General features: G+C 34.6%; 1 protein-coding gene across 1 annotated transcript in view; it reads right to left on the reverse strand.

Annotated features, from left to right (window-relative positions):
* Positions 1-14,237, reverse strand: part of LOC107570626 (ATP-binding cassette sub-family A member 1) — a 128,946-nt gene that overhangs the window by 98,263 nt on the left and 16,446 nt on the right. Inside the window, 5 exon segments of the mRNA XM_071582353.1 lie at positions 1,172-1,353; positions 2,580-2,696; positions 4,233-4,372; positions 8,755-8,965; positions 13,329-13,415. Of these exon segments, the coding sequence (XP_071438454.1) occupies positions 1,172-1,353; positions 2,580-2,696; positions 4,233-4,372; positions 8,755-8,965; positions 13,329-13,415 (737 nt within the window).

Consider the following 14,237-nt stretch of genomic DNA (forward strand, 5'->3'; position numbering starts at 1 on the left):
TGCGGGTGCAACGCATCGTCATTTGGATTATTTTTGGTACTGCTTTTGACAGTTTTGCAATGAAAAAAATATTGTAATTGCATTTATCTGTCTGTCATGTTTTTCTTATACTGTACAGAAATGTTTAGGTTTATAGGTAGGAGTGGAATTAGCGATTATAAAAATATTGTAATGCTATATTGTTACTAAAATGGTTATTTTCCTGCGTATTTCGGTCATTTGTTTTTTACATCCTTTTATATTCACTATATGGGTAGTTTAAGGTTTGGGGGCAGGTTAAGTGGTCTAAAAATCGAAATCGCTTATTGATAAAATGATAAAAATGCATTGATACGAATATCTTGATGATATAAAAGATACGTAAATATTTGTACGTTTTTTAGCTAAAAATACGTAGCGATTTGTACATTTTAAATGTTGAAATTGTACGTTTTAGCATTAATAAAAACGTACAAAAGTGTACGTTTTGTGCTTGTAAATGTTAAGTATTAATACCTACGTATAAACATGAGACCAGGCTGGTGAGAGGCGCTTTTCTGTGCGCGCTCAGAAAAACGGACCGTATTGAGTTCTCGTTTGGATAACCGTGCATTTCAAATGTATCCACATGTCTGCTCTTCTCTTACTCCCAGATACTGACATTTTTTTACTTTTCCGTCATAGTTTTTGTCATTCAAAACACGTTTTTATTTCGTTATCGTCTTGTTTTCGTCAGCAAAATAAACACTGGTAGTGGGCAACCTATGGTTGCAGAAGGTGCCATTTTATTTTTGTTAAAGATTTGTTAGAAGTCTTGGAAGTATAAGGAAATTGACCCACAGGTGTGATTTATCTTTGAAGACCCTTCAGTGTGGCCAGAATGGAAACATTGACTTTACAGGTTTCAAAACCATGATAAAAAGAAAATATGATGATGCTGTACCTGCTAGTTCTTGTCTGCTCTATAGGAAGCGAGACCAGAGGAGTCACTAGGGATTCTGGGCAACATAATTTGCTATGGGGCCCCCTAGGGACATTGTGGTGGTCCCCTCTAAGCCTCTAGGCCGCCCTATGCACTCTGTCCCCCTTTTCGCCTGGTTGCGATGCCCCTGAGCGAGAGAGGGAATGCTCTTGCACTGCTAGCTTTGATGACGACGAGGATAAGGATGTTGTACTGGCCAAGGAAGCTCACCAGGGTGAACACTCAATTAGACGGCCAGAATACACGGCGAGGGCATCCAAGGTCACCGGGGAGTATTTTAGATCTGTAGTCAGATCGCTGGGCTTTATTTCACAGGACATCAAATTCAGTGTGCGGGCGTGCTCGTGCTGCAGCGGGACAAGGGCAGCGCCGCTGATCTCAAGAGAATTACCCTGCGGACCGCCGGAGAAAATAGTGATAGATCTGTGTGAGCTAGTAGCATTAGATTACCATCACAGATCCTGCCACTCTCTCTTCTCTCTCCAGGATCCAGGCCTCTGAAAACAAACGTGCTCTCTGTGCATTGTACGCGAGTAAAGAATTTTGCTGCATGCAGTAAAAAATTTATTTTTCATTATTGGAGTGCATTATATTGGAATTCAAATTTCACATTTAATTCAACGCGTGGCATGCAGCTTCTTTGCAGTTATTTGGGAAATCTACAGTGAAAATAGCCTCAAATTAAATCCTGCACCAATTGTTTTTCGGTGCGCAAATGTTACCGCAATTTTTGAGAAAAGGAGAAGCAAATTCAGTCATTTTGGGGTGCAAAGTCAGGAAAAAAGTCCCATGAAATCCTGACGGGACTGATAAGGAAAAGTACTCTTTTACCTCGTGTTATTGACTTATGTTGATTCATGTGAATTTGTGTTTGATGTAATTCATAATCCATGTTACTAAGTGGTTTCATTCGAAATTCAGAGTATAACTTCAGACACGTCTGTGTATTCTTGGTTCACAATTCACTCTCTTAACATTTTTTTAATAAATCATTTTTTTAAACAAAAAAAGTTGCGGTATTTAATACATTTTTAAACCATTTTTTCATTTTAAATCAATTTTTATTGTTATTTCTTACGCATGTTATTATTTTTATTTATTGTGCATCTGTTGTGATTATTGTGTGATTTTTTAAATCCTCTTTATGCAAAGCATTTTGAATTAACATTGTTTATGAAATGTGCAATATAAATAAACTTGCCTTGCCTATTTATAATAAATGATTTATCAATGCACTTTTTTTTGCACCCTTGTAATCTTTAACCAAACATATTAACATCCCCTTCCCTTGCAACAGCATCTTGCAAACTTGCCTTCAAATCCGCCTGCATTTAGTTTGCAACACCCACTTTTTACAATCAAATCTATTCCTGATGGACAAAAGCAAGTTCTGTTTAGTGCTGGCTTTATTGGTGGATAATCTTATTCATGCATATGCATCGGCAGCTGCCTACCGTCTCATAAATGCATTCATTTGATGAAAAACGTGTCATGTTAAGTCATGTTGCTCACACAGACGACACAGGAGAGTTGCATGATTTGTCGGCTCCGTTAACCCTTGTTCTGCGTGATGCATTTACACTCTTTATAGTTCATCCTGTGAATAAAAAGCTCTCACCCTCAGTGTGTTGATCTGTGTGCTGTTGTTGAAGAAATCCCAGAGCACGTCTTCATTCTCCAGCCAGGCCTCTGCTAGTTCGCCCACTTTAGCCAGCGCGTCAAATGTGCGGTTGGCCTGATGACAGAGACACTGCATTAAACGCATGCAGAAGACTGTTCAGTGCACTCAGTAGGCAGCCCATCTCACTGGAATACTGGATTCTGACTGACCGATTGCTGTGGTCAAATATTTCCATGCGCCGCTATAACACTGGATAATTCAGCATTAGAGGAGTTTTTCATTGAGCTGATTAGTGAGTCTTTGGCAAGAATCACCATACAATCACATCAATCAACAAAACCTTCGTAAGAATTTCTCAAGAGTTTGTAGAATTTGAAAATTCTTAAACGTAAATGTTAAAAAAAACAAAGATATACAAAATATACTTAACTTCTACTATACTTAATATACTTAACTCATACTATAACTTCTTGAGAACTTAAGAATTGTTTGTAAAATATCAGTTCTGAAGTTTGTACAAATGTTCGTAAACAAAATTCTTGAGAAATTAAGTTTTCTCAAATATTTAAAAAAACATTTTGTTTTGTTTTAGCTGATGTACAGGGACCCCTTGGGGCTGGTTTCATTCAAATAATACAGAAGTTAAGACAGACCAAGAGTGTACCTGTACTTCTGCTAAAACAAACTAAATATATATATATTTGAGAACTTAAGAATTTCTCAAGAATTGCATTTAGGAACATTTGAAAGAAATTCTTAAATTTAGCTTACGTACATACAGTACATATAATAATTAATTAAATAAATATTGTTCTCAAGAAAATATTTGAGAATTGAAGAATTTCTCAAGAACTGTGTTTAGGAATATTTGTACAAACTTCTTGGACGTTGACATTTTGCAAGATAAATTCTAAGACGGTCGTACCAATGCTCTGAAATGCAATGCTTGATAAATTCAGAATTGAAAGTTATTAAGCATTTTCTGTTGTCAAGTACGTTTTGTTTTGTTTTGTTTTACTTTGTTGTTGTTTTTAGATTTTACCTGGGGCTGGATTCATCAAAACAAGAAATATTTTGAATTTTCTAAGGTCGTCCTGGTACAAAAAAAACAAAAAACTATTTATATATATATGAAGATGAAATATATAAGATGAAAAAAAATATGAAAGCTTAAGAAAATGTCTGAGAACTTAAGAATTTCTCAAGAATTCCATTTAGGAACATTTGTACTTCCTAGAAGGTAAGACATTTCGTAAGGAGTTTGTAGAAATGTTCCTAGACGCAATTCTTGAGAAAAGTTCTCATATGTTATCTTAAGAATTTGTTTTTGTTGTTTTTGTTTTTTTAAGGACATGTACAGAGACGACCCAGGGCTGGATCAAAAAATAAATAAAATAAGAAAGAAGTAATCTTACAAAATGTCTACGCTTCTTTCTTATTTTCGTGGATGCAGCAGCAGGTCATCCCTGTCCATTCATGTTCTTTCAGTGCAGCTGCGGCTCATGAGCAGAAAATAACCTGCATCTTTCTGAAAGCATGTCAGCACTGCAACATACAACTTTTCACAACTTTCACGCAATGAGAGTCTGTGCTCTTCTTATTCAGATGCACTGCATTAGCGTCCCTCTGTGTCTGTGTTTGCACGTGTACCTCTGTGACGATGCTGCGTGTAACATTAGTGTCAGGAGCGTAGAGGATCTTTCCCAGCAGGAACGGCCGGAAGGTCCTCCAGAGCAGACGCAGGCTGGAAGTGCCCTCCAGCATGTCCATCAGGTTTTCACAGAACTCACCTGCAGAGACAGACGAGTGCATGTGCATGAATAAAACACAACCGCAAGAACAGGTTCAGACGCAGACTCAAGATGCACATGAGATGGGAGTGACTGACGCTTGAGAAACGGTGAGGATTGTTCATGTTTTTGATATTTTGATATTTCATATGCTCTATGTGTGTTGATCGGGGTTCATAATAATTATAACTATATAAAAATATAATAACAATGACTTAAATAACTATATAACTTGTAATGTAAAATAATTATATAAACTATATTAAAATTTGGTCATCATATAAAGTGATTGTGCCTCTTTAGGATAAATAATTTGTATTCATATTACATATACAATGTCTTTTTGAACATTTCGAAGTGTGAAAATTATCACAATGTTGTGATAGAAGTCAGAGAATATATTGTGAGAATAGATCAGAGAATATTAAAAAATATCGTCATTTGCATTCTGTGTTTTGTGCCATTTGGAACAATATGAAGGTGAGTAAATGATGAGAGTACATGCTAGTTGTATTCAATCAGGGTTATAGTTAATTAAAAATATAGTATTACTATAGTAAAATGTCCTGTTTAGTTTTTTAGTAAATTTTATCATCATTATTATTAGTAGTAGTAGTAGTATTAATAATAATAATAATGTTAATATTATTTTAACGCCTTATTATTTTACAGACTTATTGACAGATAATTCTAACATTGTGCAGCCACAAAAAAAACACCAAAACAAATACTTTTTTTAAAATAACACTTTAAATTGTAAAAAAAAATTGTGAAGCCCTAATTTGCAGCTTTATTTCAGTTAATGAAAACGATTTTTTTTTACAGTTTTAGTTAACAATAACACAACTGCAAATACTAAAATGAGCATCACTAAATGATAGCTCAAAATGTGCATTATTATAATTGAGAAAAATGCAAAGATTGGTAACCCTAATCTGATACTACAGTAGAGGAAAACAGCTTGTGTTTAGGAAAACAAGGGCCACTTTTCATATCTTTATATCACACGTGCCATTCGAAATTTACATAAATCACTGGTGGCAGATGACAAATGTGACACAGTCCCAATGTACATCTGCAGATACAGTATGTGTCAGAATGAAAAACACAATCACTGCTCGATTGAAAGAAGTGCATTTGAGAATTAAACAGATGCAATCACTCTGATTTCTGACTTTTGACTTCCGTGGCACTCACTGCTACTGTTTTATTAGTATATGCATCACACGACACACAGAGGAGCGTTCTGCTGATTTACTGAAAGATCAACAGCGCAACCAAATCTCCCAGCGCAGCTAAATTCCCCATTATGTACAGCAGATGCACAAACACGCGTTCTCTATTTCATAACGCATCTGTCTGCTCTCCCACCAGAGAGACGTCAACGTGGCCTCGTCGACTGACACATCCCAGCATACACGCTTACAATCCCGGCACGGCCGATTCAGAGAGACAGCGTGATCCCATCAGCATGCCAACAGGGCCGAGAAGCCACCAAAACAGACCCGAGCACAATGCAGCGCGGTTTGTGTGATTTGCGGTGTCAGAACAACAGAAAGCCGCAGCAGTGCTCGGGGAGAAACAGCCAATCCTATTTACTGCAGTTTCAAAGAGAAGGCAATTAACAGAGCGGCCCAACAGAGCCGCTAATTAACTCGGTCCTCCTGATATTCAGCGTTCTGTTCAAACACACGAGACGCTGTAAACAAACAAACAACATCAACCACTTTCTGCTTAGTGAACTAGTCACTAGTCAGTTAACTAGATTCTCCAATTAAATCCAAATGATCCACTGGGAATGTTTAACAGCTCACTGGAGTGGAAAATAACTGAGTAACGGCTTAAATTATTAACATTTAAATGAATGATATCCTTTGTGAGAAAGTAGTACACTTAAGCATACTTTTAAAAACAGTACTTATTACAGAAATGATGTATTTAAAAGAGTATACTTAATCGCATGGTAGTTTTTTTTTTGTTATGCTGGTTGAAAGTCTCTTCACATCCCGATAACAATCACTAAATTAAGTGGTCTAAATGTATTTATATCGTCTGTGGAAGGCTTAGGACCATAAAATGTTCATCCAATCATATTCCTCGGTCTGAGGGCTACGATAGGGTGTCCTACCTGCCTGTCAATGTATGCATTTGCAGACCTCCGCACACCATCAAGCATTATTACTGTAATATTATGCACTTTGTACTGTAATGTTTTCTCACCGGTAAATGAGACATGAGGCAATCTGACAGAGTTGCTTTCAACTCTTCACCAACGCTGGTTAGCCTCTGCTCTGCCTGTGCATGGTCATGTGTTTCGGAGGAGGCGTGGCTTTGGAGAGTGATTTGCATGAAGGGTGAGATATTATGCTTTCAAAGCTAGCTTGCTATTGCTAGCCTCTCTGAAAGCCTACTCTAGTTTTAAGTGTATTATCGTTTAAGTTTATATTAAAAGCCAACTCTAGCTTTACTCATATTATAGATTAAGTTTAAATTAAAAGCCTACTCTAGCTTTAAGTGTATTATTGTTTAGGTTTATATTAAAAGCCTACTCTAGCTTTATGTGTATTATAGTTTAAGTTTAAATTAAAAGCCTACTCTAACTTTAAGTGTATTATTGTTTAGGTTTATATTAAATGCATTAAGCTGAATTTTTGTGTTTTTTTTACTCACTTAAGTAAGACTTAAGTACACACTTAAGTACAGTTTTTAAAAAAGTGCAATTTGTAATGTTGTCAAATTAAATGTTTGGTAGCACTTTATTTTAAGGTGTCCTTGTTACACATGTGACATGTACTTACTATTATAATAACAATTAATTATGAATAATTACATGCAAGTAACCCTACACCAAACCCATATTATAGTTTAAGTTTATATTAAAAGCCTACTCTAGCTTTATGTGTATTATAGTTTAAGTTTAAATTAAAAGCCTACTCTAACTTTAAGTGTATTATTGTTTAGGTTTATATTAAATGCATTAAGCTGAATTTTTGTGTTTTTTTTACTCACTTAAGTAAGACTTAAGTACACACTTAAGTACAGTTTTTAAAAAAGTGCAATTTGTAATGTTGTCAAATTAAATGTTTGGTAGCACTTTATTTTAAGGTGTCCTTGTTACACATGTGACATGTACTTACTATTATAATAACAATTAATTATGAATAATTACATGCAAGTAACCCTAAGCCGAACCCTAATCCTAAACCTAACCATATAGTAAGTACATGTAGTTAATTAATATCACTTAGTACTTAAATGTATAATTACACTGTAACAAGGACACCTTAAAATAAAGTGTAACCAAACATTTTATTTTAAAGTACATTTTCAATCATTATGTTTTATTAATATTTTGTCATGCTTTTAAGAAGTACACTTATTTTGATGTAGGACTTAAGTACATAGTTCCATAATAACTTAAGGAATTACTTTTAAGAGAACTACTATTTTAATACCATTTATATTGAAACTTGTATGTAATTTATTTAATTACAGTCTTATTTACACCTTTATAATGTTAAAGTTACAATTTAGTATATTTAAAATATATTAACATTATATGTAATATTGAATAACACACTACAGTTAAAATGAGAATGGGGTGCTTTACATGTGCTTTAGTATGTTAGTCACCACATCAAAATAAGTGTACTTTAAAACACAACAAAATATTTAAAATGTACTTAAATTTTATTTTGACATTATTGCAAAGGTTACTTTTAAACGTGTACTTAAGTGTGTTATGAAAGCATCTCTCTCTCTAAGCGCACTTAAGTTAACTTTTATTTCATAAATGCATTTTATGCAAGTACGACTAAAAACACATATGTTCCATCTTTATTTGACCCTCTAACTCTAGCACTTTTTATTATATTTTAATTCTACTTTATCCATTTATCTTCTTTTTTATTTAAAAAAGTAACACTAGCTTTCTATTTTTTCTATTCTATCTACTTGTTTTTCTTTGTGTGTGTGTGTGTATATGTGTGTGTATATGTGTGTGTGTATAACATGTATACGTATATATATACCTTGCTACGTGTACTGCGTTAGGCTAACCGAGACTTGTCATTTGCACTTATATATTGTTGCTCTTTTGTTAGTTTTGACTGCTTTTATTGTCCTCATTTGTAAGTCGCTTTGGATAAAAGCGTCTGCTAAATGACTAAATGTAAATGTAAATGTACAGTTTGTTAAACATATATACTTATGATTTGACGTACACTACAAGTCGACATTAAGGACAATAAGAAAACTTCTTCTTAAGAAAACTAATAATATCATAACCCACTTGAATATTATGAAGTCCACTATTCAATTTTAGTTATGTCACACAATGAATGTTACCGGTAACTGAGTCGGACTGAGGAATCAGCTCTTACTGGTGTTGGTGCTGGTTGTGTTGGTGCTGTCAGCTGTTGCGGTGCGTGTGTTTTGTTGGTCTGATTCTGTCGACGCGCTTCTCACAGTAGCTCTACTCGTCGAGTTAAAGTCTGTTCCACACATCAGCTGAGTGAGGCTCCCGAACGGATCCGACTTGAAGTCCAACGTCTCTACTGCACTCAGCAGCACTGAAGACCTAAAGTTAGACATCTGTGTGGACAAAAAAAAGGGAAAACCTCCATGAACACATTCAGAAACTTGATCAAAAATACAGTAAAAAATGTAAAAATGTGAAATATTATTACAATCTAAAATAGCTGTTTTCTATGTAAATATCTGTTAAACTGTAATTTATTCCTGTGATACGCAGCTGTATTTTCAGCATTACTCTAGTCTTCAGTGTCACATGATCTTCAGAAATCAGTATAATATGCCGATTTGCTGCTCGAGAAACATTTCTGATTATTATCATCAATGTTGAAAACAGTTGTGCTGCTGGATATTTTTGTGGAAACTGTGATACATTTTATTGTTCAGGATTCAAAGATGAATAGAAAGTTCAAAAGAACAGCATTTATTTGAAATATAAACCTTTTGTAACATTATAAACAGTGCTGGGGGTAACGCATTATATGTAACGCAAGTTATGTCAGATTACTTTTTTTCAAGTAACTAGTAAAGTAACCCATTACTTTTTAAATTGCATCCTTTACTCATTTCACTTTTGGTGTGAAAGTGCTTTTACATTTGCCAAAAATATAACTTTTTTTATTAAATACAAACAAGCAAGCCCAGCCCAGATGAGAAAAAGTAACACAGAAGTAATAGTTTGCATTACTTTCAATAGAAAGCAACAAAGTAATGTAATTCATTACTTTTTTAGGGAATAACGACATTAATTTAATCAATAAAAAAAACAGTAAAAATTTGAAATATTATTACAATCTAAAACAGCTGATTTCTATGTGAATGTACTGTAAAATTAAATATATTTCTGTGATATAAAGCTGAATTTTCAGCATCATTACTCCAGTGTTCAGTGTCAAAGTACTTTTTAGGGAGTAACGTAACACTATAATGCATTACTTTTAAAATTAACTTTCCCCAACATTGATTATACATATCCTTACTGTCGTTTTTTATCAATTCAATGCTTTTTTGCTGAATAAAATTATTAATTTCTTCCAAAATCTCCAAACTTTTGAACAGTAGCGTATTTAGTTCAGTTTATTATGTAGATTTTGCATTTGTGCTGCCCGTGACCCATTGCTTTAGTGTTTTTGTCCAGACAGGAAGATGAAATAAAACATCTCGTGAAAACACACCGCTTCTGCAGTCTCGTGAGATACGCTTAAGCAAACATTTGTCCATCCCATGACTGAATATCACCGTGTAATGTTATTAATTAATGCTGCACGCGTGTCGGTGTAATATAAGTGCATCTGTGCTTTGCATCTGTTGGCCCGGCGGCTATAGCTGCTAATGCCAAACCTTGGAAAGGTGAAATGGTTTTTGGTGCGTGATCAGGACAGCACCTTCATAATGGGAACGCAAAGCGCAAACTGTGTTTCAGTCTCACTTAACGAGCATAACAGACATAAAGCCTGTTCGTTCAGAACGGAGGTGACAGCTGTTGTGTTAACACCAAATGAGACGGTATATTACTTTCCAGCAGGTTTTATTTATATGGCCACTGGCATGCAAACAGCGTAATGGACTGCAGAGAAGCGCGGAGAATCGAGCACAACAGCGACGGCCCACTTTTTAAGTGCCCTTGGTTCCTGAAGTGTTTTCCCTTCATTTTCTCCACATTCAGATCTAAACCTTGAACCAGACCAACCAGCTCTCAGATGAATTGTACAACAGTATAACTATTAGTATAAAAGGCATGTATTTAAAGTTTACTGCATATGAAAACGCGTTTGAGTGTTCAGGAGTTTGATTGTATCTTTCACAAATGGACAGTTGTATTGATTTGGACCAAGAAGTATTTGAACATCAGACAACAAATAATGCAAGACTACTTCAGTTCTTCTGTGAGGAAATGAACAGTCACCCCATGAAGCACTGAACATGACATAACTGAATCCAAAACAAGGGCACATTCTGAAACCCTTGACATTGATTATAAAATGCATTTCATTTTGGTCTTCATGTTTGAATGTCTGCATTCACAATGTTCCCGAGCTCAGAACAAACTAAACAATTTGGTGTAGAAACACTTTTCACTCAGAAATCGCTAGTGAATGTCAATTCAATTACCAAGAACACATTGATTTAAATGTGAAATGTTGAAGAAAGACTGAAATAGTGTTTTGTTACAGTGTATGTGAGTAGAGCTCAATTGTTACTCGATGCATCAATCTGATTTGATTTTCTAAATGTTGTATCTGATTCATATAATGTATGTCTTTGCACGTGCAGCATTACTCATATCCCGAACAAAACCTCAGCGCGTGCACAGAAAGCTGATATTCATGTCAGAAGAGGGTTTTTTTTAGCAGATATTTAGTAAATATTCCATCTCCTCCACTGAACAGTTCAAGACACGAGAGGTAAATAAACGCACACGCATTCATGTTGAACAATACACGTCACGGTGCTTTTTGAAAATAGTCCGATTCAAGTGTTTACATGCTTGAAGAAATAGTTCATCCAAAAAGAATGAGTTCAGATTTGGAGAAATGGAGAAAACATCACAATAATCCACAAGTAACCCACAGCACTCCAGTCCATCAGTTACCATCTGGAGAAGCCAAAAGCTGATGCATTTATCTTCAAACCGTTGCTTCCAGCTAAAATATGAGTCCATAATCCATAATAACGCTTCCTCCAGTGAAAACGTCCATCTCCTGTTGTCTCTCACATCAAAATCCTACCACGTATTTGTTTAGAGCTGTTTGGACTGTTTTTTATCTGTGCATATTTCTCTCCTGATTCAGTCCAAATGACTTTTTCACTGGAGGAAGGGTTATTCTTACAAACACACAGCTTTTGGCTTCACAATATGTTAACTGATGGACTGGAGTGGTGTGGATTATTGTGATGTTTTATCAGCTGTTTGGACTCTCGTTCTGACGGCACCCATTCACTGCAGAGCATCCATTGCTGAGACACTGATGCAGTGCTACATTTCTCCAAATCTGATGAAGAAACAAACTCGTCCACATCTCGGATGGCCCGAGGGCGAGCACATATTCAGTAAATGTTCATTGTTAGGTGAACTATTCTTTTAATGGCTTCCGGTTGATCAGATTATTCCAGGTCTACACTGCCCCTTTAAATCTGATCAAACGTTGATTCGATTCGAGCTCGTTCAGATTGATTGGTGTGTTTACAGGCCGACTGAGCCACTAATCCAATTATAAACAGATCTGGGTGCATGCAAATGTAGCTATTGATGTCCTCGTGGCATTTTGTGCACTTCGTGAGCAGACTGGGGTCATTCAGTGTGTTGCATCAGATGTTGTAGCCGTCTGTCGTTGCACATTGGTTGTTCTCTTGTGCAGCACTTTTGAGATGCAAACAGATGAAGGAGCTCATCGGCCGATGATCTGAACCCACTGGAGGCTGTGCTACTGTATTACGTCATTCGCAATGCTTTATGGGAAGTTTCCTGTATCCATGGTAACAGCGATTAGTGGCTTTGTCTCCAGAATTATTTTCATTGGGAATATGACAATTAAACACTTTTTTATATTGACTTTTTCAGCCTCTGTGCTCACGATAGGTCTGTCTTGAAATATTTAAAAACACGTAATTTCTCTATGGAGAAAACTATTGGGATTTTTACTTCCATAACCTGAATGTTGAGCTAAAAATATTTACATTACATATATATATATATATTTTTTTTTTCATGTATAATTTATATTATATATAAACATACATATTTTAAATATAAACAAAATATATTTTTCATAAATATATACATGCATATGTGTGTTTTCATATTTACATAATAAATATTCACAGCACACACACATATATTATGTAAACAAACACTTTTATTTTGGATGTGATTAATCACGATGAATCATTTGACAGCCACTAAAATAATAAAACTTGTTTAACAGTTTTAACAGTATTGCATTTCATAAACAAAATCATGTAGAGGATTTTATTTTCTATTAATTATTTAAAAGTATGTATTTATTTATTATTTATATTTTTTATGTATTATTATTTTTGTGTTATTTTATTATTATTATTATTATTATGAATTAATTGTATTATTATTTTTTTTTTTTTGTGAATCCTGTTTTCAAACTTTGGAATTAGTTATTAATTATGTTGTATTAAATACAATAAAATAGGTAAATGTAAAAAAAAAAATACATATCTATTTGAAAAAAAATAATAAAACACAATATTTTAATAATAAAACAGTAGGTAGAGTGGAAATAGAAGATGATTACAGTATTTACTTATTTTCTGAGACGGTCTGGTTGGTAGGAAGAGTGTCTGTTTATCCATCATATCTAATAGGTGTATTTGTGCCTCTAACGTGAAAACTCAAGGGACACACTGCTGCGTCCTATTCCTGCAAAACACAGAGAGGCAGAGAACTCACCCCGGTTATGAGCGGAGCGATGTGAGCGCTGGTTTGGCCCATCAGAGCGGTCACCTCCAGCCGGTTCAGACCCAGTGCTGATGGAAGCTGAATCAGGAGAAAAGAAAAAAAAACTCATTTCAGTATTGCTGATTTTTTCTGAGCTTAATTGTGTATTACATGGGCTCTGCCTCACCGAGCCAGAGATTAAGACTGTATTACTGAAGTGAAGCTAAGTACGGTTAAATCTATAAAGATCATTCGATTTCCAGAGTTTATTCTCAGAGCCCGGGATGTCACGCAGTTAAAACAACCTTAATAAAGTCCCATTCACTGGCCTCTTAGCCGCCGCTATCTCTGTGTCTATCACTGTGACCTTCACACACTCAATAGCATTACTTTAGAGGGAAAGCGAGGTTCAGACAGAGGAATACACTTAATAAAATAATAAAAAAATAATGATATCTTAAATTTTCATTTAATTGCATTTATGACTAAATGTTAGATCACTTTCAATTGCATTAAATATTTTGTGAAAGGTTAATGTTTCATGCATTTATCTGATTATTGCTATTTTGATAGTATTTTGTAAATTTGTATTAAATCATAAATCCAGAACAATTAAAACGGACAACATAACAATTCTGAAAATAAATAAATAAACAAATAAATAAATATTTTATTGGGCCCTATTATTGCAAAAATGTTAATAAATAATTGTTTTGTGAATTTTTACGTTTTATGAATTCAATTGATTACATTAACTATTAAAATGGAACGGAAGAAAAGTTTAAACTAAAAACACAGAATTTGGGAAAAATAAAACAGACTTCAAAGGGCCCTAAACATGTAATTCTTTTGTAAACTTTCAATAAATCGTCAATATAAAGTGTACAAGTTTCATGATTAGAAATGCTTTTTGACTACTAT

This window comes from Sinocyclocheilus grahami, unplaced genomic scaffold (genome assembly GCF_001515645.1).
Source record: "Sinocyclocheilus grahami isolate Dianchi unplaced genomic scaffold, SAMN03320097.WGS_v1.1 scaffold1485.1, whole genome shotgun sequence".
NCBI classification, from domain to species: domain Eukaryota; kingdom Metazoa; phylum Chordata; class Actinopteri; order Cypriniformes; family Cyprinidae; genus Sinocyclocheilus; species Sinocyclocheilus grahami.